At 41.8% G+C, this 22,462-nt stretch overlaps 1 protein-coding gene across 1 annotated transcript in view; it reads right to left on the minus strand.

Annotated features, from left to right (window-relative positions):
* Window positions 1–22,462, minus strand: part of LOC311241717 (actin nucleation-promoting factor WASL-like) — a 155,363-nt gene that overhangs the window by 4,355 nt on the left and 128,546 nt on the right. The window contains exons 5-8 of the mRNA XM_084330595.1: window positions 15,289–15,475; window positions 14,186–14,228; window positions 7,739–7,892; window positions 1,254–1,843 (exon numbers count right to left, since the gene is read on the minus strand). Of these exons, the coding sequence (XP_084186721.1) occupies window positions 1,254–1,843; window positions 7,739–7,892; window positions 14,186–14,228; window positions 15,289–15,475 (974 nt within the window). The remainder of the gene's footprint in view (window positions 1–1,253; window positions 1,844–7,738; window positions 7,893–14,185; window positions 14,229–15,288; window positions 15,476–22,462) is intronic.

Raw genomic sequence — 22,462 nt, forward strand, 5'->3', positions numbered from 1 at the left:
GTTAGAACCAGGAAGGAACAACACAGAACCAGACCGTTAGAACCAGGAAGGAACAACACAGAACCAGACCGTTAGAACCAGGATGGAACAACACAGAACCAGACCGTTAGAACCAGGAAGGAACAACACAGAACCAGACCGTTAGAACCGGGAAGGAACAACACAGAACCAGGCCGTTAGAACCAGGAAGGAACAACACAGAACCAGACCGTTAGAACCAGGAAGGAACAACGCAGAACCAGACTGTTAGAACCAGGAAGGAACAACACAGAACCAGACTGTTAGAACCAGTAAGGAACAACACAGAACCAGACCGTTAGAACCAGGAAGGAACAACACAGAACCAGGCCGTTAGAACCAGGAAGGAACAACGCAGAACCAGACCGTTAGAACCGGGAAGGAACAACACAGAACCAGATCGTTAGAACCAGGAAGGAACAACACAGAACCAGGCCGTTAGAACCGGCAAGGAACAACACAGAACCAGACCGTTAGAACTAGGAAGGAACAACATAGAACCAGACCGTTAGAACCAGGAAGGAACAACACAGAACCAGATCGTTAGAACCAGGAAGGAACAACACAGAACCAGACAGTTAGAACCGGGAAGGAACAACACAGAACCAGACCGTTAGAACCGGGAAGGAACAACACAGAACCAGACCATTAGAACCAGGAAGGAACAACACAGAACCAGACCGTTAGAACCAGGAAGGAACAACAACACAGAACCAGACTTTTCTTGGTCTCAACACTGTGTTCTCTTGGACTTGTATTTGTCTCAACAGTGTTTTGATTTAATATTATCAGTGTTTAGCAGCAGAGCTGCTCGGTACTGACAGGCCTGTTGTGCATGTGTACATTAGAAGTGTTTAGCAGCAGAGCTGCTCGGTACTGACAGGCCTGTTGTGCATGTGTACATTAGAAGTGTTTAGCAGCAGAGCTGCTCGGTACTGACAGGCCTGTTGTGCATGTGTACATTAGAAGTGTTTAGCAGCAGAGCTGCTCGGTACTGACAGGCCTGTTGTGCATGTGTACATTAGAAGTGTTTAGCAGCAGAGCTGCTCAGTACTGACAGGCCTGTTGTGCATGTGTACATTAGAAGTGTTTAGCAGCAGAGCTAGTCGGTACTGACAGGCCTGTTGTGCATGTGTACATTAGAAGTGTTTAGCAGCAGAGCTAGTCAGTACTGACAGGCCTGTTGCGCATGTGTACATTAGAAGTGTTTAGCAGCAGAGCTGCTCGGTACTCACAACTTTGAGCTGGATGCCATGTCTGATCTGGTCCAGGAGAGCGTTTCTGCCGCCGGAGGACGAGACCGGTCTCTCCTTCTGCTCCACCTTCTTCAGCTGCCTCCCTTCTCTGATCTGACTCAGCAACGCACCCTTTCCCACGCCTCCGTCTACGCCCCCCTCGGCCTCCGGGAGAGGGGGAGGGGCGGGGGGAGGCGGTCCAGGAGGGCCCGGGGGAGCAGGAGGAGGGGGAGGAGCTCCCATACTGGATGGAGGTGACGATGATGAAAAGGAGGGTGGAGGAGGAGGAGGAGGAGGAGGAGGAGGAGGAGGAGCGGGAGCGGGGGCCGGCATGGAGGCGTGGGAGGGCGGTGGAGGAGGCGGGAGGGAGCCTCTGCTTGGAGGAGGAGGAGGAGCGGCCGTCATGCCCTGTCTGGAGGGAGGGGGAGGCGGGGGCGCGGAGGTGGGGGCTCTGGAGGGGGGAGGGGGAGGGGGAGGGGGGGCACCTCTGCCCCGGGCCGGGGGAGGAGGTGGAGGAGCCGAGCCGTGGTGGGGGGGAGGAGGAGGAGGAGGTCCACCTCTGGAGGGAGGAGGTGGAGGAGGTGGAGGGGCTGAGAGAGAGAGATAGAGTTGATAATCATCAGAATGATACATCTAGATATGCACTGATAAAACCCATTGACTGTCACTACTGATTCATAATCCTAAACTCTGATGTAGTAGTTGATATGGAGTACTGCTCAGATCTTTAGACCATTAGTTTGATGTTTAAAAGGACAGTACAGACTAAGACCATTCGTCTGATGTTTAAATGGACAGTACAGACTTAGACCATTAGTTAGATGTTTAAATGGACAGTACAGACTTAGACCAGTTAGATGTTTAAATGGACAGTACAGACTTAGACCATTAGTTTGATGTTTAAATGGACAGTACAGACTTTGACCATTAGTTTGATGTTTAAATGGACAGTACAGACTTAGACCATTAGTTTGATGTTTAAAGGGGAACTATCTTATAAATGGCCTTTTTGAGTGTTTAGCATTGTTTCCTAGCTATGTGAACTTATATTAATATGATCTACCGGTATGTCTCTAATTCTCATATTGGCGCATTCTTCCAATTCTCCTCTCACAATATTCACCCTCACTGAACTGAGTCATCTGAAAATGTGCTGATTTGTGATGTCAGAAAGACACCGCTGCATGATAATGGCGAGGTACAAGATGAGCTGCACACAGTGGTTGGAGCCCAGGCTCAAAACGGCTCGAGATCTTGAGGTAGAAAAATGCTGTTTTTGAGGACTTGATTAGAAATACAAAACAATGAATAAAAAAAATTAAAAATATTACAGAGGTGTTCCATAGACTCACAGGAATTGTGTAAAAGTGCCCAAATAGTGAAAGAAATAGTAAAATAGTTCCCCTTTAAATGGAATAAAACATATTTGGCATGTCACACATGTCTCTTGTTACTTGCTTTTACGTAGTTTGGGGGGGGGGGGGGGATTGGCTGATACCCCTTCTGTGTTCTAGCCTGGTATCAGCATATCCCATAATAGTATCGGTGCATCCCTAAGTAGAATCACACCGTGTTTATGGTTCATGGCTCAGCCTCGTCAGACCGTGTGGATCTCCCGACACACAGTGCTGACAGGAGTAGTGACAATGGATGATGTACAGAGGATCTGGACTTCATGTTTAACTTCAGATCTTTCATCAACTCTAGTCCTCGCTGATATCACACCATGCAGGCACAAGGGGGGCATCATTGCTTCATGCGAGTCATCTAAAACAATCTAAAATTTCACGAAAAACCACTACAGCTGTATTGCCATAGCCTTTGTGAATTGACACATTGTAACACCTTTTCTTCAGTTATAGTGATTGTAAAGTGAATTGATATACTGTATTTGAGCCTCGTCTCAAAGGAACATGGCAACAACAGTTCATCACGTAAACAGGTGTGTGACTGGCAAAGGACATGGATGTTGCATACAGGACACAGAAAAACAAGAAACGTAGCTTTTTCCCATAATGGTAAATTGCAGGGACATAACAACTGTATACAAGACATCATTATGTTATGCTTTGCATGCTTTGTAGGGATGAGCATAGGTTTTCTAATAATCGAAATTATGGAAAAAAAAATGTATGCGTTTTGTCTTAACAATATATGTATAATTGTTTTTACCAGCACTGTGTAGTGTATTGAGAGGAGACCTTAGTATAAAGTGTTACACCACTGAACAGCATGCTGGCCAGGGCCGGCCCCAGGCATAGGCAAAATAGGCGGCGCGATGCGACCGCTAGCGGCTCGGTGTGCATATATTTTAATACAATATATATATATATTGTAGGGCTGCAACTAACGATTATTTTGGTAGTCGACTAATCTGTCGATTATTTTTTCGATTAGTCGACTAATCTAACGATTATTTCTGTCACACCCTCCATCTCTGCTTTCTGTGGGGGCGGCTCCTTTTCCGGGCTCTTAGCAGACTTCTTAGCTTAACATAACAGACCGACAGTACGTTTGGGGGAACTAATGGGATAACTGGGTCGCTTTTCAGAATCTCGCCTAGAGCTGCTGAAATGCTAGGGCTGGCCCTGCTGGCCAGGTAGCACAACAGCTGGGAGAGGCTCCGTTTGCTACAGTACGTTCAAGAACAGAAAATAAAGATGAAGAAAGAGAGATGTTACACGTTGTTTCACCAAGCTCACACATTTCAAGCATTAGTGATGTAACTTTCAGAATTAATGCTTTTGTTCCCAGAAATAATGTTAGGCTCATCCGACTCCCAAATATTTAACGCTTAGCTGTTAGCAATGACAGCAGCCAGCTAGCTCACTGGTTTGATTATCGCACATTCACAATTAAGTAAAAACAAAATCATATATTAATGTGGGGGGGGGGGGTCTTTGAATAGTTCCCAGTGCCTATTGAATATACATTTTGTGAGTTTTGCCCATCCCTACATCTTGGTGTCCCAGATAGCTTGCTCGCTCGCTCGACTAGCTGAGGAAAATGAGATTGTTCGCTAAGAATTGTGGGTTTTGGTGTTGGATGTATGGACTCTACGCAGATGGGGACATGGTTTTTAATCACACGATAGACTACAACCACCAAGTAGAATAGCGAGATGCATTGATTCACTTCACACAAACCCTCACTTCACACGCAAAGACAAACCTTTCTCACACACAGGCTATCGCACGGGTGCTACTGCAATACATTCATTCATCGCACAGACCGATTATTTTGTAGCACGTGCAACATATATGTCGCACTGTACAGCCCTGGTTAGGTATTATAGTATTGCTGTGTGTGTTTCACTTTATGAAGTAATACTATTAGCTGTCACAGCACGTCCATGCATAGAGACATACCGCTCCACCTGGGAGAACCTGAGGACGAAATACAACTAGTTAGACTGTATTAACCTGACCTTTTGTTAAAGGTGATCGTTAGTGACTTTCCCTAAACAATGGTATAGGGACGCAGTGCCACTATGACAATGATATTATTTTCATTTACTTTTCTTTTCCTAGTGAAAGCTTAGAAACAGACGCATCATTGTCTAATACGTATGTTTTCGTGTTCAACGTTAAACTACTGGATTAGTTTGCAGGAAACTACAGAAAAATGGCTCTTTATTGCAAATATTTTCCCCTCTCAGACGGGGGGCACAGCCGCAGTCCAGACCACCCCCTAGATGAAACTCAGCATCATCTTGTTTGAAAATCCAGGGAAAGCCCTGAGTACTATAGATAGATTATAGATTATTTTTTATTTCAAAAGCATCAGGATGTGTCAGGTAAGTAGGGCTGTCTTAACACTTTAGTTGCCAGAGGACGAGTTTAGGCGTCCTTCCCCGCCATGCTCAAGTTGCCGAAGACGCCGTAACTCGTCTTTGATATCAATATTTAAAAAATCTGTGATCGGAATCATATTTTCCATCCGCAGCCTTCACACACAGTTCAGAGCTCCTCTCAATCCTCTAGCGGTTCAAGAGCGCCATCTGGTGGCCGATCGGCAGAAGCGCCAAACAGGAAGTGATGTGGCTGAAGTGCTGTTCACCCATATTACTTCCGGCCACTCTCTATAGCTCCCGCGACTCCATCTTGACACAATACATAGCGATCCGTTGCCAATAACTCGATAAACAACATGATTTGGACGTTTATACCATTATACAACCTGGAAATGGACCGGGTATTTTTACATCCCATAATGGAAAACTGTCTACCCCACGCTGATCGCTGATCGCCCAACGGCCCGTGGAGACTGGGGTGAGTTTTAGCGTGTAATATTTCCGTGTTCGATACTAACTGATCTGATGAACATATGTCCCACATTAGATTAATGGTATAACGCTGCCCACGGAATTATAAACGCCCCCTCGCCCATCCGGTCAACATCAGATGACGTGTAGTAACTTCCAGAAGTACTTCCAGTTGGAATTTTTTATATCGCGCTGATTGCTATCAAACTGTATTTCATCATCAATATAATGCATAACATAAATCACGTTCTGGAGAAAGCTGCAGAAAGAGATGAAAACATACTTATACTTTAGATCATATTTTAGTATGAATATGTGAATGAAAAAGTTTAACGTTGCTACACCATGAACAATACATATAGGACCTTGAATGGGCCCTAATAATGGCAATCTAGCAATAGAATTTAAAAAGTTATAGCCCTGCAAAGAAGGGGAACTTCTCCATGTTAAATAGAGCTGGCAACGGATGGTATATCATGAATTTAGCCTTAGGCAATCAAAGTGTTAAATACTTCGAAGCTTCGTTCGATGGGCATGGGATTCGAATATGAAAATAAAATTAGATTCTAAAAAAATAAAAGACATGATATTTAAATTTTTAAATTCTTTTTCTAAATCAACTCTGCCTCTCTTTGTTAACCCTTTAATCGCCAAGGACGACTTAACACGTCATTCTCCGCCATGCGTAATCTGCCAATGACGTCTTGAGATCAATATTTCAAAAATCTGTCATGGCAATCATATTTCACCCACGGAGACTTGAGACTTGCTGTTGATCTCCTCTCAACTCTCCAACGGTTCAAGACCGCCATCTGGTGGCCGATCGGCGAATCGCCAAAACCGGATGTGACGCGCCGGAAATGGTGCTCACCCATATTTCGTCCGGCCACTCGCTATCGCTAGCGGGACTCCAGCTCGACACACTGGATAGCGATACGTTGCCAATAACTCGATAAACAACATGATTTGGAAGTATATAGCATTATACAACCTGGACATGGATCGCATCTATCAACATCCCATAATAGCGAACTTTCTGCTCGACGCTGATCGGCCAACGCTACGAGGAAGCTGCGGTGAGTTTCAGCGTGTTTGATTATTATTAAACGTATAATCTGCTCTGATATATATATCGCCCATACTAAATAAATGATTTAACGTCGGCCACGGACTTATAACCCCCCCCCCCCCCCCCCCCCACGTATTTTAGTATGAATATGTGAATGAAAAAGTAGAACGTTGCTACATCCTAAACGATAGATACTTGACGTTGAATGGGCCATAGTAATGTCAATTTAGCAATACAATTTAAAAAGTTATAGCCCTGCAAAGAAGGGGAACATCTCCATAGACAAATAGAGCTGGCAGAGGACGGTATAAGGATGGATATAAGCGTGGCAGAGAAAGGGTTAATTACAACAAGCAATGCTGTTTGTTATTTAAGATGAGGTCGGACTCGGCACTGACAGATTTGTGTTTCGTTTGTCTAAGTTTTAAAAAGTTTAAACTTTACAGCACTGACAAAGTTGAACAAAGTGCTGTACAAGTCCCACAACATAAAAAAAAAATAATAATAATAATAATTTATAATAATAATAATAAAAAGCTTCGAATTAAAATCGAATCTCGGCCCCGAAGCTTCAAATTCCCAAAAACAATTAGAAGGTCAGCCCTACAGGTAAGTTGTCATTCACAGAAAATAATATCAACTTGACTTTCAAATCCAAACTTTTACCAACGTCGCTATTTACTGCAAGTAGGTTTAAACAAATTATTAATGCTAAGAATTATGTGCAGATGGTAGTGTGACCATGGTCTGATGCTAGCATACGGTTTGACTGCAGTCCATAATAGTTAAGAGACAGTCCTACCCTCTCTGTATCTCATATGGTCCTTTAGAGACAAGTCTAAGTCATGTCTTATGTTGAAGACGGATGGCTTATTGGTGAGTGTTACCCATTCAGGCCTACTTTTATTTATATAGCGCTTTTCTCTACGGTGGAAATAGCCTCCTTCACCACCAGTGTAGCACCCAACCTACACAGTCCTACCCTCTCTGTGTCTCCTATTGTCTTTAAGAGACAGTCCTACCCTCTCTGTGTCTCCTATTGTCTTTAAGAGTCGTCTGGTAATCCGGAGGTTCCCGGTTCGATTCCCGCTCCTCCCGGGCAGCGTGTCAAAGTGTCCTTGAGCAAGACACTTAACCCTCTCTGTGTCTAACCTTGTCTCCGCAGCTCGTTCTTGACGGCCTCGACGCCTCCTTTCTTCTCGATGAAGTCGTAGATGACTTTAGACGTCTCCTTGTCTTTCAGCTGAGCCTCGGAGATGCCGCACATGTCAAACAGGTTCTTCAGCTCTGGGTCCAGGTTGTTCAGCTGAGGAGAGAGATCTTCATTACTATATACAGTACAACAAACGAGATGTAAGCACATTGGGCCTTATTTATCATAAAGATCCGGGAATCCTTATCCTAGATTCCTTCGTACGATAATTTCAAAGAATACAAAGGAGAAATCAGATTTCTCACTAAATTATTTCTGAAATATTTGGAAATGTACAAATTAAAACTGCAATTTTTTTTTACATTCAGAGTTGATTATATTGTTTACACTGTCTTTACTGTCTCTCATATTTCTATATTCAGAACAAATTTTATTGCCAATATTTAGTCTTTCTACTATTACCCTGTCCATATCTGTACCTGTACCTCCCCTCCCCCATGCTGCTATGACGCCCATATTTTCCCAAGGGGATCAATAAAGGAATAATCTTATCTTATTTCACCTATCAAATCTATCCATGTTGAGATCAGGCGTTTTTTTTGTATACATTCACAATAAAGGTACATATTAACACTTTAATCGCCAAAAACGCTATAGGACGTCTTTCCCCGCCATGCTCATTCTGCCAAAGACGCCGTACCACGTCTTTGATATCAATATTTCAAAAATCTGTGATCGAAATCATATTTCTCCCCCGGAGACTTGAGATCTACTGTTGATCCCCTCTCAACTCTCCAACGGTTCAAGAGCGCCATCTGGTGGCCGATCGGCGGATCGCCCAGAGCGGAAACAGGAAATGGAAGCTGATGCTCATTTCAATTCGGTCCGATCACTCTGTAATAGTCCCAGGACTCGAGCTAGACACAACGGATAGCAATCCGTTACCAATAACTCGATAAACAACATGATTTGGACGTATATACTATTATACAACCTGGAAATGGATCGCATATTTCTACATCCCATAATAGGAATATTTCTGTTCCACGCTCATCGCCCAACGCTATGAGGAAGCTACGGTAAGATTCAGTGTTATCCTTTAACGTGTTCGATACTAACTGCTCTAATGATCATATCACCCACACTAGATGAATCATCCAACATTGGCCACGGAATTATAAACGACCCCCCCCCCATCCGGTCAACATCAGATGATCAGTAGTAACTTCTAGAAGCACGTCCATTTGAATTTTTTTATCTTGCGCAGATTCCTATCAAACTGTATTTCATCATCAATATAATGCATTTGGTTATAGCCCTGCAAAGAAGGTAAACATCCCCATAGACAAATAGAGCTGGCGTGGGATGGTTTATTCTGAATTTAAGCCTGGCGATCAAAGTGTTAAAAGGTGCTATAGATAACATTCAGCCACTAGAGCACCAGCATGTAATTTATCCAATCAGGTACATTCCATGTGGGGAAATGGAAAGTAAGGAGGGGATACATGCATGTAACATGTAAACAACAACAACATGCATTTTGGACCGACCAATAACAAATAAATTTAAAAAGCTAAACGCTCTTTGGATGTATTATAAAAAAATATATATATATATATACGTGCATACAAATATTATCTATAGCACCTTTAAGTCAGATTTCATGCAGACCAATATAATGAACATCAATACTGCAGAGGTTATGCACCTAGTCAATGTTCTAAGACAGTATTTCTGTGACAAATAAACCGACAACGTGAGAAACAACAACTGAGTTGGTGAGTCATTAATAGCAGATGCTACAATACAATACCCATATCAATAATAACAGCAGGCCGAGTTCTGTGGGCCGTCGTCTCCAGGGAGACACTGTTGAAGACGGATGGCTTATTGGTAAGCGTTACCCATTCAGGCCTACTTTTATTTAATTCAATTGTAATGTTATTACTGGGGTATCTGTAATTAAAATATCACTTAAATACAGGTGATCGGGGTTATCCACTGAAGCCATGGCTAATGACTCTGACCAACCCAACGACCCAACAAGAGTGCAACTATAACTGGGCTCACATGCCATTGTAGAGCACAGTTGGCCTGCTTGTTTGGCATGGGGGGCCAGATGCAGAACACCCACCTCCAAACGCTGCAGCAATTCAGTCAAGAGGATCATACAGCAGTTTTAAGTAAGTCTAACGTTACCCTTGCAAGGTCTTAATCTAAGGTTAAAAAACCTCAATGAAAAAATTCATTTATTTTGCAGTATGGTTATTATCACAATGACTCAAACGCAAGCGCAAAATAGTGGTTATGAGTTTTTATTCTCTATTGGGTTGCACAGGCAGCAATTTGCTTCAGTGACTCGTTCATTTCAGTCATTACAGTGCAAATGTCGAGTCAGCTTGTCATTTATTTCTGTCAATATGCGTGTTGTGTATTGCTGGTTCAGTAGGACTGCGTCAGTCAAGACCCTTGGCTATTTGCTCCTCCTGGGTGTCCACGGGTATGGTTGTTGTCTGTGAATGGCTGAGTTGTCTGTGAAATTGACAACTTCATATTTATTCTCAAATAATGTTTTTTTTATCATATCATTAAATATTGTTTAAAATGGTAAAATAAAATAAAAATGAAATATGGTAAAATAATTACCATATGGTTAAATAGGGGCGGTTCTGTATGCAAATACTTGAAATCTTGCACAAGCGAGATAAGCGACAGTAAAAACAATTCGTATTTATCAACACAGAGTAGCCTACCTGCATGTGTGCGTATGACCTGTGTACGCATGTTTGATCAATCCAGATTTTTCTGTGCATAGACACATTCTAAATTCCGTGCATAGGAGAAAATAGAACACATTCTACGCATTGTTGATAAAGGAGCGTTGCAGGGCCAAGGCTAAAATAATAGTCAAAGACTCTAGTCACCCAAACAACTGCCTCTTTGCACTGCTGCGGTCAGGCAAGTGCTACCTCAGTCTCATGGCCAGTACAGAGAGACTCAGAAGGAGCTTATATCCCCAGGCCATCAGGATGCTCAATGACTCTATGTAACATCAACCCATCCATCTACACTCATTGCACACACATCCACATGCACACACTCACTTTAAACAAACACTCACCTTAACACTCACTTTAGACACTTTAACACTACACCATATTATCTATTTATTAAAGAGATTTGCACTACAGCCATACCACATTTTAGCATTTATTTAGCATTTGAAAAGTTTGCATTTTTCTACCTCATTGTCTGCATTTTTACTTCATTGTACTTAGGTCGCTTTCACATATAGTTTTGGTGGACTCGGTGCGGTTCTGGGGGTGAAGTTGCAACATTGTTGCATTCTTCATTTGGTTCGCCTGCTTTCACACAGATATCTATCAGGCGGACCGAGACCTTCTGAACAATGTCACGCGGTCGAAAAGGGCGCTTGTCTATTGGACAGTGGAAATGTGTGTGTGGCTGCGATCGCGTGTGTGTGTGTGTGTCTGTGTGGACTGCGAGTCCTCCAGATCAGCGGAGCCGAGTTTTGACATGGCATTGATCCATTGTTCTATTGAAGCACATTACCACCATCCTCTCGCTAAACAACTTGTAGACCACGGTGTTTTTATGAGTGCCCACAAGTAGCTGTTTTATTAATAATATAATAAGCCGCGCGCCTCGGTAATAATAATAAGCCGCGTTTTTTCTTCCTTCTTCCCAAGATGCACAGATATATAGATAGATAGATAGAGAGATTAGATGCAGTGTGCTTGTTTTGCAGTGAGTGCTGCGAGCGGTAATAATAATCACTTCCTATATTTGGTTCGCGTTTGGTTCGATGAAGCCGAACCGATACCTACGTTTTCAGGCGGACCAGAGTTCGACTGTTTGGTCCGCGAACCGAGTTCGACGCGCATTCACACAGACCCGAAAAACCGGACTATCGAATTCTGGTCCGCTTGTCTATTGGACAGTGGAAATGTGTGTGTGGCTGCGATCCCGTGTGTGCGCGCGCGCGCGCGCGTGTGTGTGTGTGTGTCTGTGTGGACTGCGAGTCCTCCAGATCAGCGGAGCCGAGTTTTGACATGGCATTGATCCATTGTTCTATTGAAGCACATTACCACCATCCTCTCGCTAAACAACTTGTAGACCACGGTGTTTTTATGAGTGCCCACAAGTAGCTGTTTTATTAATAATATAATAAGCCGCGCGCCTCGGTAATAATAATAAGCCGCGTTTTTTCTTCCTTCTTCCCAAGATGCACAGATATATAGATAGATAGATAGAGAGATTAGATGCAGTGTGCTTGTTTTGCAGTGAGTGCTGCGAGCGGTAATAATAATCACTTCCTATATTTGGTTCGCGTTTGGTTCGATGAAGCCGAACCGATACCTACGTTTTCAGGCGGACCAGAGTTCGACTGTTTGGTCCGCGAACCGAGTTCGACGCGCATTCACACAGACCCGAAAAACCGGACTATCAAATTCTGGTCCGAAAGTCCGGACCAAACCGCCCCTGTGTGAAAGCGACCTTAGGTTGTACTTTAGTTTGTATATTGTATATTTGTATAGTGTTGGGACTGTATTCCTCTTTAAATAAATGTACTGTGTGAAGCACATTCTCAGGGGCTCATACAGAACCAAGCATTTCACCGTCATGTACATGTACTTTATACGTGACAACAAACTTGAACTTACTGGTCCATCGCTAGGTTGAATATGTTTCTACAGTAAGCAACAAGGACTCTGCCTTGTGACACTGTATGTAGGAAGGGATACAGTATACAGTATATATTATATTAGTCTATTTCTAATAAAAAATGTCTTGTTCTTTACAGATAATGAGCTGAGTTTGGGAACATCCACACTAACTAGTGTCTGTCACGAATTTCAGCTACAGAGACAACGGGGAGAAGTGGGCGGGGCGTAGTGGGTGAATATAAATGTCAGCTCATGAACCATATCATCCAAATGTCACGTTTCTTTTTCATCTTGACGACAGGCTGAGTCGGTTTCATGACCTCATACATGAAACATCCAGCAGGATGACCTAACGTTATCATCTGGGGGGGGATTATGTAGATGGGGTTTAAAACCTCTCCGCCCAAAGTAACCTCTCCTTGCATAACTCTGCTTATGACTTGGGCCGTTTAATGGAGGCTTAATATCTCCTACCAGAGATTTCATATGTAATATCTGTCTCGATCAGTCAGAGGTACTGTAGAGGATGCTGCACAGCCTCTATCCACAGGAGGTCAGAGTTATGAACAGACTATGACCCCCAACGGAATGCCAACATTGAATGCAAACATTTCAACAAAATGCACTTTCTGACGCACTTGAATGAACTGTGCTGCTAACTGATTTTATTTGATCATTGATTGAGTGTCTTATATGTTGAATTATATGTTTTTATTTGATCATTGATTGGGTGTCTTATATGTTGAATTATATGTTTTTATTTTATCATTGATTGAGTGTCTTATATGTTGACGTATATGTTTTTATTTAATCATTGATTGAGTGTCTTATAGAAATAGCTCTTATTTACAGTACACTAAGCACATGCTGTAAACCAGTAGTAGATGATCATGTTCTTGGGGTCACATAGTTGATAAGAGAATTGGCAATGTACTGTAGCTTGGTCCTGTCCCATTTAGGGCTTTGTATATAAGGATGATGACCTCATAGTTATAATGTTACCGGACTTCTATGTTTTGATTTAATCACTGATTGAGTGTCTTATATGTTGACTTCTATGTTTATATTTAATGACTGATTGAGTGTCTTATATGTTGACTTCTATATTTTTTATTTAATCACTGATTGAGTGTCTTATATGTTGACTTCTATGTTTTTATTTAATCACTGATTGAGTGTCTTTTTTTGTTTAAACTTTATTTTTTAGCGTTTATCGCTTTTCTGGTCAAGCATGACCGACAGAAACAGGTTGAAATGGGATGTAGAGCAGGGGAAGACATTCTGAGAAATGACGGCGGGTCTGGGAATCGAACTCGTGTCCTCCAGATCCGTGACGAGCACGGTTTTCCCCGACGCAGAAATAGCGCCGAGATATGCGGTGAGCTACGGGAGCTCCCCTGATTGAGTGTCTTATATGTCGACTTCTATATTTTTATTTAATCACTGATTGACTGTCTTATATGTTGACTTCTATGTTTTTATTTAATCACGGATTGAGTGTCTTATATGTCGACTTCTATATTTTTATTTAATCACTGATTGAGTGTCTTATATGTCGACTTATATGTTTGTTGTCCTGCTTCTATTTGAATCTTTCTTGTTGGACTGCTGGGATGAACATTATTTAATCTTTATGTATGGAAGTAAAGTACACAAGAAATTACAATTAACTAAATCTTGAATCTCTGAGAAGAGTCTGGAGTCTGGATTGAGTGCAGCTGGGCGGCCAATCACACGTTAAGTGTATTTTATACTCACATCAAAGCCTGTATTAGGGTCCCAGCCTACATGTCCAATGTGTCTGGGAGGAAAAGAGGGGGGGGGGCAGATAGAGAGAAAGGGAGAGGGACGAGAGACAGACAAGTCAGGCTGAGCGACTGGGAGGTGAGGAGTCACATTTTTAATGCATTTATACAATACAGTCATATATACTGCATGTCAATTAAAAAGTCTTGTCTAATATACAAAATTGCACATCGCGGAATTATCAAGAGATGTATCAAGAGATTAATTGAGATTATTCACACCGTGGACATTTTGTTCCCCCAAAAAAAGACCATCACAGTATCAATTTGTACTGGGGGAAAAAAGGTAAAATATCGTTACACCGTAGAAAATAGGTGATCATAATTTGACAAGATAATTCATGGAGGCAACAGAGTCTTTGATTAAGGAGAGAGTTTACTGACAGAATGACATGTTGCAACATGGAGAGACCTAGGTTACAGCAATGGGCCATTAGATGTCGCACTAGAGCACCAGCATGTCATTTAGCATGTAATCAGGTGCATTCCACTAGAGGAAATTGGAAGGAGGGAGAGGATACATGCACAATGTACAACAACAACATTCATTTTGGACCCGCCAATAATATTTTTTTTATGATAATTCATGAATCCGTAAACGTTTACATTTTATTTTCATTGATCAGTTTCAAGGTATCAGTATAAATGAGAGCCGCACCGATATCAGATAACAGTCAGATATCATAATATCGCTATCTGAGAATTTCCCCAATATTAAAATCCAATACCAAGAAACACGTCTATTGTGACAGAAATCAAAGCAAAGTGATTTGATTTGCTGCATTTCTGACACGGTAACTCCCTCTAATGGAGAACATGTATTATATATCTCAATCATTTTTGTCAAATGACCCCAAAATGGTGGTCCAAGTCTATTACTGTTCATTAAAAGTAATGGATCGGATCGGTACTCAATATCGTCCGATAACCAAAGCTCAGGTATCGTATCGCAACTGAAAAAGTTGGATCGGTGCATTCCCTAGTAGTATACTGTACATTGATGTGACCTAACGGCTAGTGCACTCCCCAGCATAGTGACCAGACCCTGGAACTCACTGGAAGTTGCTTGGGGTGCCGATGTCTGCCTTGGTCAGTCTCTTCTTCCTCCCCTTGTCTTTCTTCTCCTTCTTGGGGATGAAGGACGAGAGCACCACATTGTTGACCTGAGAGTTGTTGTGGTATCGTGGCGGAGTGTTGATCTCGGGGTTCTTGATGTCCACGGTCGCCATGGGTAACGCAGGGCCTGGCGAGAGAGAGAGAGAGAGAGAGAGAGACAGAGAGAGAGACAGAGAAAAAGAGACAGATACAGAGACAGAGAGAGAGAGAGAGAGAAAGAGAAAGAGAAAGAGAAAGAAAGAGAGAGAGAGAGAGAGAGAGGGAGAGAGAGAGAGAGAGAGAGAGAGAGAGAGAGAGAGAGAGAGACAGAAAAAGAGACAGAGACAGAGAGAGAGATAGGCCGTGAGTCAGTAGGGTTGGTCGGTACCATCTTGGGGGACTAACTTTCATAGTGATTTTTGGGAAGGTACCCCTATTGCTAGAAAAGATGTGATAGCAATGCAGGAGTTGCCTACAAATGTGTGCCATCACCCATTTTATAACACTACCAAGCATATTTTTCAGGCCTCCTGTCCGAAATTACATGCCCCAAATAAATCATGATAGTTCCTGAACCATAAGGCCTATAAGCATGTTTCTGGTCTCCTTTGATATGTAACAAGCTAGGACATGTGAATCCAGTGTAAGTAAACCCACATCTATTACCATGGAGATACAATGAAGGAAGACATCATATTTTTACCCTCCCAGCAATGTTCCCTCTAATTTTTTTCCGTCTGAGCAAACACTCAAACCTCCTGAGCAGACATCAGCAACTACTGAGCAACATACGTCACCTGCCGATTAATCGGTTAGTTGATAAGCGGCGGTTTGTAAAAAAATCTGAGAATCTTAATTTCCCTCAATGTCTAACATAAAAATCTATAAATTTAGCTGATACATAGAAATAATACAAAAAGGCATATTATATTCCTTAATCAAAGTCCTTACTTTGGCTGGGTTGGCGGTGTGAGTCGTGTCACTAACTTTTGTCTTTTTAGGAGGCTGACTCGTCATTATTTTATTAATTGAAATATCATGCGACTTCAAGGGTGACCATATTGTGATACAAATAAATAAAAAAAGGACACTGCCTTCAGCCTCAAGATACTTAATGATACTCGAAGTTTACTCAAAGATGCCTTATCATTTTAATATATTTAAAGTATGCCTCCTCTGTATGGATATAAAATTGTTTATATTATTTTATATAACGAAATAATATCTCTATAACCAAAGTTACTCAACATGCTGTATTATGCCTAAAGTAATCTATCTGACAAATCTCAAGAAAATAACTAAATCAACCTATGACAAAATAATATATATTTTCAAGTCTTACTGGACAAAATAAAGACAAATATGAAGTAATCTTCTAAACAATACCTCTTTTGTATTAGAAAATCCAGCTTTAAAAAATATATCTTTGTATCTTTTCAATGTAATGCAAATTATAAAATTAGGGATGTCCCGATCCGATCACGTGATTTTCTGAATTTCTGAAGATCGGGATCGACAAAAAAAAAATCTGCCATTGTTAAAACATTTTTTTTAACAAACATGACCATGTTCACGTCTTAAACTCATGTTTTGCATATCATCATTCATTTATTTATTGTCACACAGAGCAGAAGAATTTTGCCAAAACAAACCAATAGTATCCAGCTGCAGAACGGCAGACCAGCCAAACTCTCAGACCCAAATAATTTTTTATTTTTTTTAATCCCAATTTCTCACATTACATTCACCCTGAATGTTGACGTTATCCAGGTGAAAAGTTAACTTCATTCAAGCGAGGCATTGCAATCCTTGACATAAATCATTTGATGTATAATTAAATCAAAGGAAATGCGTTTGGGTCTGAGAGTGTGTCTGGTCTGCCCTTCTGCAGCTGGTTACTATTACCGTAATTCCTCTAATAGTGACCGGTATTCAATTACAAACCGGGTCTCTATTAATGGCCGGGTGCGCTCTTGAGCTAAGCAATTATAAGCCGACCTCCTAATACAAGCCGGGTTACTAATATACTGAGCTGCATACTGAGCTGCTAAGGTAAAGTTACTTGATTTCACTTTGAAAACGTTGAAATGACCAGTGACCACCTGTAATTGCACTGTTTACTATTTCATACAGTACTTGGTTTCAATAAATTAACCCAGTACATTTTACTGGGTTCAAACTGACACAAAATGTTGATTTATTCATTATGATCTGTTTGAAAATTAGAAATATAGGCCTCTCTCTTATACATCCCCCTAATAAAATCCTGGTACCCGCTACAGTTTAAGCAAATACAAGCCCGGGTCACTATTAGAGGAATTACGGTAGTTTGTTTTGGCAAAATTCTTCTGCTCTGTGTGACAATAAATAAATGAATGATGATATGCAATTTAAAACCAAAGCTAAGGCCTCAGTATGAGTTTAAGACGTGAACATGGTCATGTTTGTTGAAGAAAAAAAAAAAGAAAAAAAAAAAAAAGAAAAAAAAATCTTTTTTTTATCGGATCGGGAAAGATCGGTATCGGTAGATACTCAAAATCACATGATCGGGATCGGATCGGGAGCAAAAAAACTTGATCGGGACATCCCTAGACCTCACTAATTTAAAAGTGCACTATGCAGTTTCGGATTTGTGAACATTTGCATAACTTGCAATTAGTGTACAAAACAAATTTATTACACACATAATCCTTAGAATGATTGTAGCATAAGCATCTTATCAAACCAAAACATCATTTTGAGGCATCAAAATAGTTTTAAATTATTTTCTTTCTCTCTCTCAATAACTCAAATAACTAATTACCGTACTTTTCGGACTATAAGCCGCGGCTTTTCCCCCCATTTTTCGACCCTGCGGCTTATATAACGGTGCGGCTTATATGTGACTCGACGTGACCAAACCCGAAAATGTACAAATCTAAATATTGCTTTTTTGACTGCATTGAAATGTTATTTATCTGTTCCCTTATTTGCTAAACTTAATACAACTTGTAAATGAGTTAATTCTTGTTATTTGTACGACCGTATTGTGTCCCAATGCTAATTACATATGGTAATTAAACATTAAAACACCTGCGGCTTATAGTCCAGTGCAGCTTATATATGTACACATCATTCAATTTAGCTGCTGCGGCTTATAGTCAGGTGCGGCTTATAGTGCGAAAAGTACGGTTTTTGTATAAGTTCCATCAGTACAGACAGTTCTCAGTCTCTATCTGTGGTGCTGTTGGCGGCGCTCTCCAATTGTCTGAGAGCCAAGACTAGTACAGACGTAAAAAACAACAACATATATATAATAATAATACAAAACCTACCATACTTTGTTTTACATATGTTAATAACCTAATAATCACAATCATTTTCCAAGTCTTCCATGAGTCTGTGTGTCTTTGTTAACTGTGACTTCAGTAGCCTGGTCCACAGGGAACCGTCCAAAGGGGTTGTTACTTGACAGCTGCACCGAGAATTGGCCTGTCTTGAAGGCCTCATACACAGAAGGATGCTTCTCTGGGAGGTTTGTCATCTGAGCAAAGTAAGGGGACAGGTACCTGGCATCATTTATCTTATCATAGGCAAAGCACCATGGGATCATGGTTCTTATGGCATGGAGGTGCAACTCCCAGTCCCCCTCACGAGGCACGCAGAAGGCCAAGTATTACGTCCTCTACCATGTCAATGTATGACATCCAGAATGCAGATAGCTCTCCATTGTTGTGACAGAGGTGTTCCAGAAAGTCTGTCCACAGGGTTATCAGCTCAGCTAAGACTAAGAGTGGACGTTGCAGCATATTGTTCGCCGTCTGTTGGTTCAAGTCACTGGCCATGTCATGTTGTAACTGTTTTTATCTGATTGCACTGCACATTGTTGTGTTGTTTTATCTTGTTGTACGCTCAGCAGTTCTGTAAATGAGGTGGCCTCACCTCAGAGGTCACCCGAGTATAAATAAAGGTTTCAATCAATCAATCAATCAATCAATCAATGTCTTTCACATTATCCAAGACTGTCCTCAACCCACGGTGTGAACTCTGAACTCTGCCCATGCGAGTCTCATCAGTGCTTCATAGATGTACTTGTGGACCCTGACAGCACGGTTATAGTGTTTACCATCAAGGACTCCATTGACAGAACCCTCTGCGACAATTCCAGCCTCTATGCATATTAGTGTTGTCACGATACTGGAATTTCGACTTCGATACGATACCTTGAAAAGTATCGATACTTTCGATACTTTCAATACCAAAAAAAAAAAACATTTTAACAAATTTTGCTTTTGTTGCTGGTTGATTCTCCTCAGCTTCTCTCTGGTACTATACGAGAAGATAAATACACTTTTAAAACCCTTTGTTTATCTTTAGATCAGAGAGAGAGAGAGAAAGAGAGAGTGGCTGCTAGAGATTTTAGGTCTACTGAGCGCACCTTTCTAGTTATGACCCAGAGAGAGAGAGAGAGAGAGAGAGAGAGAGAGAGAGAGAGAGAGAGAGAGAGAGAGAGAGAGAGAGTTCTCCGGGGCTATGCTCGGAGCATTTATTAACGTTACATGTTCAACAACATTGCTGCTAATTGGACACTTCATGGAGGCGGGGTAACGTTGTGTCGAGTTCATGTGTGTACAGTGTACTGGTGTAGGATGGGCTCCGGCTCCGCTCGACCGAACGTTGGAAACGGGGTAGTTGTGTCGAGTTCATGTGTGTACTGGTGTAGGATAGGCTCCGGCTCCGCTAGACCTAACGTTGGAAACGGGGTAGTTGTGTCGAGTTCATGTGTGTACTGGTGTAGTGGGCTCGGCTTGACGTTACTCCGTTTCCATGAAGTAATAGGTGACCAGCTAGCTAGCATTAAGCTAACGGAGGAACGACAGCTAAAGTGCACTTTCTTCAACCTCGAACCTAAATTCCTTAGCAACCCGTGTTACCAAGTAAACAAATCACGGAACGATAGCCAGTTAGGCTGCACCAGCCTAGTACTACTAACGTTAGCTCCCAGAACGATAGCCAGTTAGCCCGCACCAGCCTAGTACTACTAACATTAGCTGCCAGAACGATAGCCAGTTAGCCCGCACCAGCCTAGTACTACTAACGTTAGCTGCCAGAACGATAGCCAGTTAGCCCGCACCAGCCTAGTACTACTAACGTTAGCTCCCAGAACGATAGCCACGACAGCTAACGTTAGCTAATAATAGCGTTGTTTACAAACTGAAGACAGGGCTGCGCTGCCCGGCTGTGAGGCCGGGGGAGGAGGCTGCAGCAGCTTGTGTCTGTTGCTCTGAGCGAGGAGGAGGAGGAGGCGGAAGAGCAAGGCTCTGGCAGCGCGTCTGTCTGTCAACAACTTGCGGGAGCAAGCCAGCTGGTACCGATACTGCAGAAAGTATCGGTACTTCGGGAAATGAGTATCGAAGCCGTTTTAAATATTCAGTATCGATATGTATCGATACTTCGATATTTTTGACAACACTAATGCATATGTCCTTTAGACCAGCATCCAGAAATCGCTTTCCTAGGATGGCTAAGGCATTACATATGGTATGGAATGTCCCCATTCTGAGAAGAATGTTGGAGAAGTGCTCTTTGTGCTTCCAGGCAATTTCAGTGGCTTTCGCATAGAGTGCTTGATCCCATGCAGTTCCTTCCTGATTATCTGTGATTGATTCGGATTTCAAACACTGTACATTCTCTGTACATTAAGATATCCTCCCAAAAATAAAAAGTCTTCAGGCTCACACCGACTTAAAACCATTCCCAGTTCACTTAAAAACTGAACTCTGGTAGGTCCTACATTTGGAACATAAACATTTACAAAAACAATATTAAAAAAAAACTCATATTTGGTTTTAACTACAAACAAGACTTTTGATTAAAAAAAAAATTTTAGTCTATAAACTTCTTGGGAAGTGTACCCCCCATTGTTCCTCGTTCTCATTTGGATTCTTACAGAATTGACAAACATCTCCTCATCTGCAAAATAATCCCCAAGTTTTACTTTCTTCATGTTTTTTGTTGTTTGTAGGAACTTTTTGATCTGTTGGACTGCATACCTTTTCCTCTGCTGTGATTCAGATACTTGTGAAACAGTGACAGTCTCTTCTTCATCACTCGTCTCATTACCATCCTCCCCCTCGTCCATGCTGGACCACGAAGCTCCTTCCACATCCTGCTGACTCTCTTTGACCACACTTGTCATTTATTTGTTAGCCTGAGAGCCACTATTGTCACTTTCCTTTTTTTCCTTTTCAGCTGATTCAGGTAAATTTGTCTCCTACCACATCACTGTCTCTCACCATGTCATCCACTGTTATGACATTCGGCTCTTCTACTATTTCAGTGTTGTCACTCGTACCATTTTCCTTCTGACTGATAGTCGCTTCACTCTCCTTCTCTCTCCTTCCCTCCTTTTTCTTTCTGACGTGTTGGGGGTGCAGAACAACCTGTGTTATCTGCCGCTACATCACCACTGGTTGAGGGGGCAGCGGCACCCCTCCCCCCTCTGTACCTGGGGGCAGAGACCCCCACTTCTATAAAATAATAAAATATTTATATAAAAAAAAAAAAAAAAATAGATAGATAAAGATAAGAAAAATAGAAGCACTCACACCACTTCCATCCACCTCTCACTCAAACCAAACTCACTCCCAGCATGCACTCAGAGAGAGAGAGAGAGAGAGAAAGAGAGAGAGAGAGAGAGAGAGAGAGAGAGAGGAGAGAGAGAAAAAGAGAGGGTTAGAACTACAGCACCCATGATGCAGTGGTATGTAGTACATGCAACACACATTTATTTAAACTGTGGGCCTGCGTTTGCTTCCACAGATGATAAAAAAATTTAAAATAATAAAAGAAGAACGTTAAGAGCACTGGTATGTTTGAATGGTCCAAGGGTCAAACTAAATGTGTTCTATTTAGGGTGTAGAAGTGGGAGGAACAGTGCAACTGACATAATAACAAAAACAAAAACAAAGATAAATCAAACAATAATGGGCATATAAATATAAAACATATTAAAATGTTTATATAATAATATAAGAAGAGACAGACTTGTCTCTCTGGTGCTCACTATAAGAGACAGTCTCTCTGGTGCTCAGTGTGAGAAGAGACAGTCTCTCTGGTGCTCACTATAAGTGACAGTATCTCTGGTGTTCACTAT

Source organism: Notolepis coatsorum (assembly GCF_963971535.1).
Source record: "Notolepis coatsorum genome assembly, chromosome: 15".
NCBI lineage: Eukaryota > Metazoa > Chordata > Actinopteri > Aulopiformes > Paralepididae > Notolepis > Notolepis coatsorum.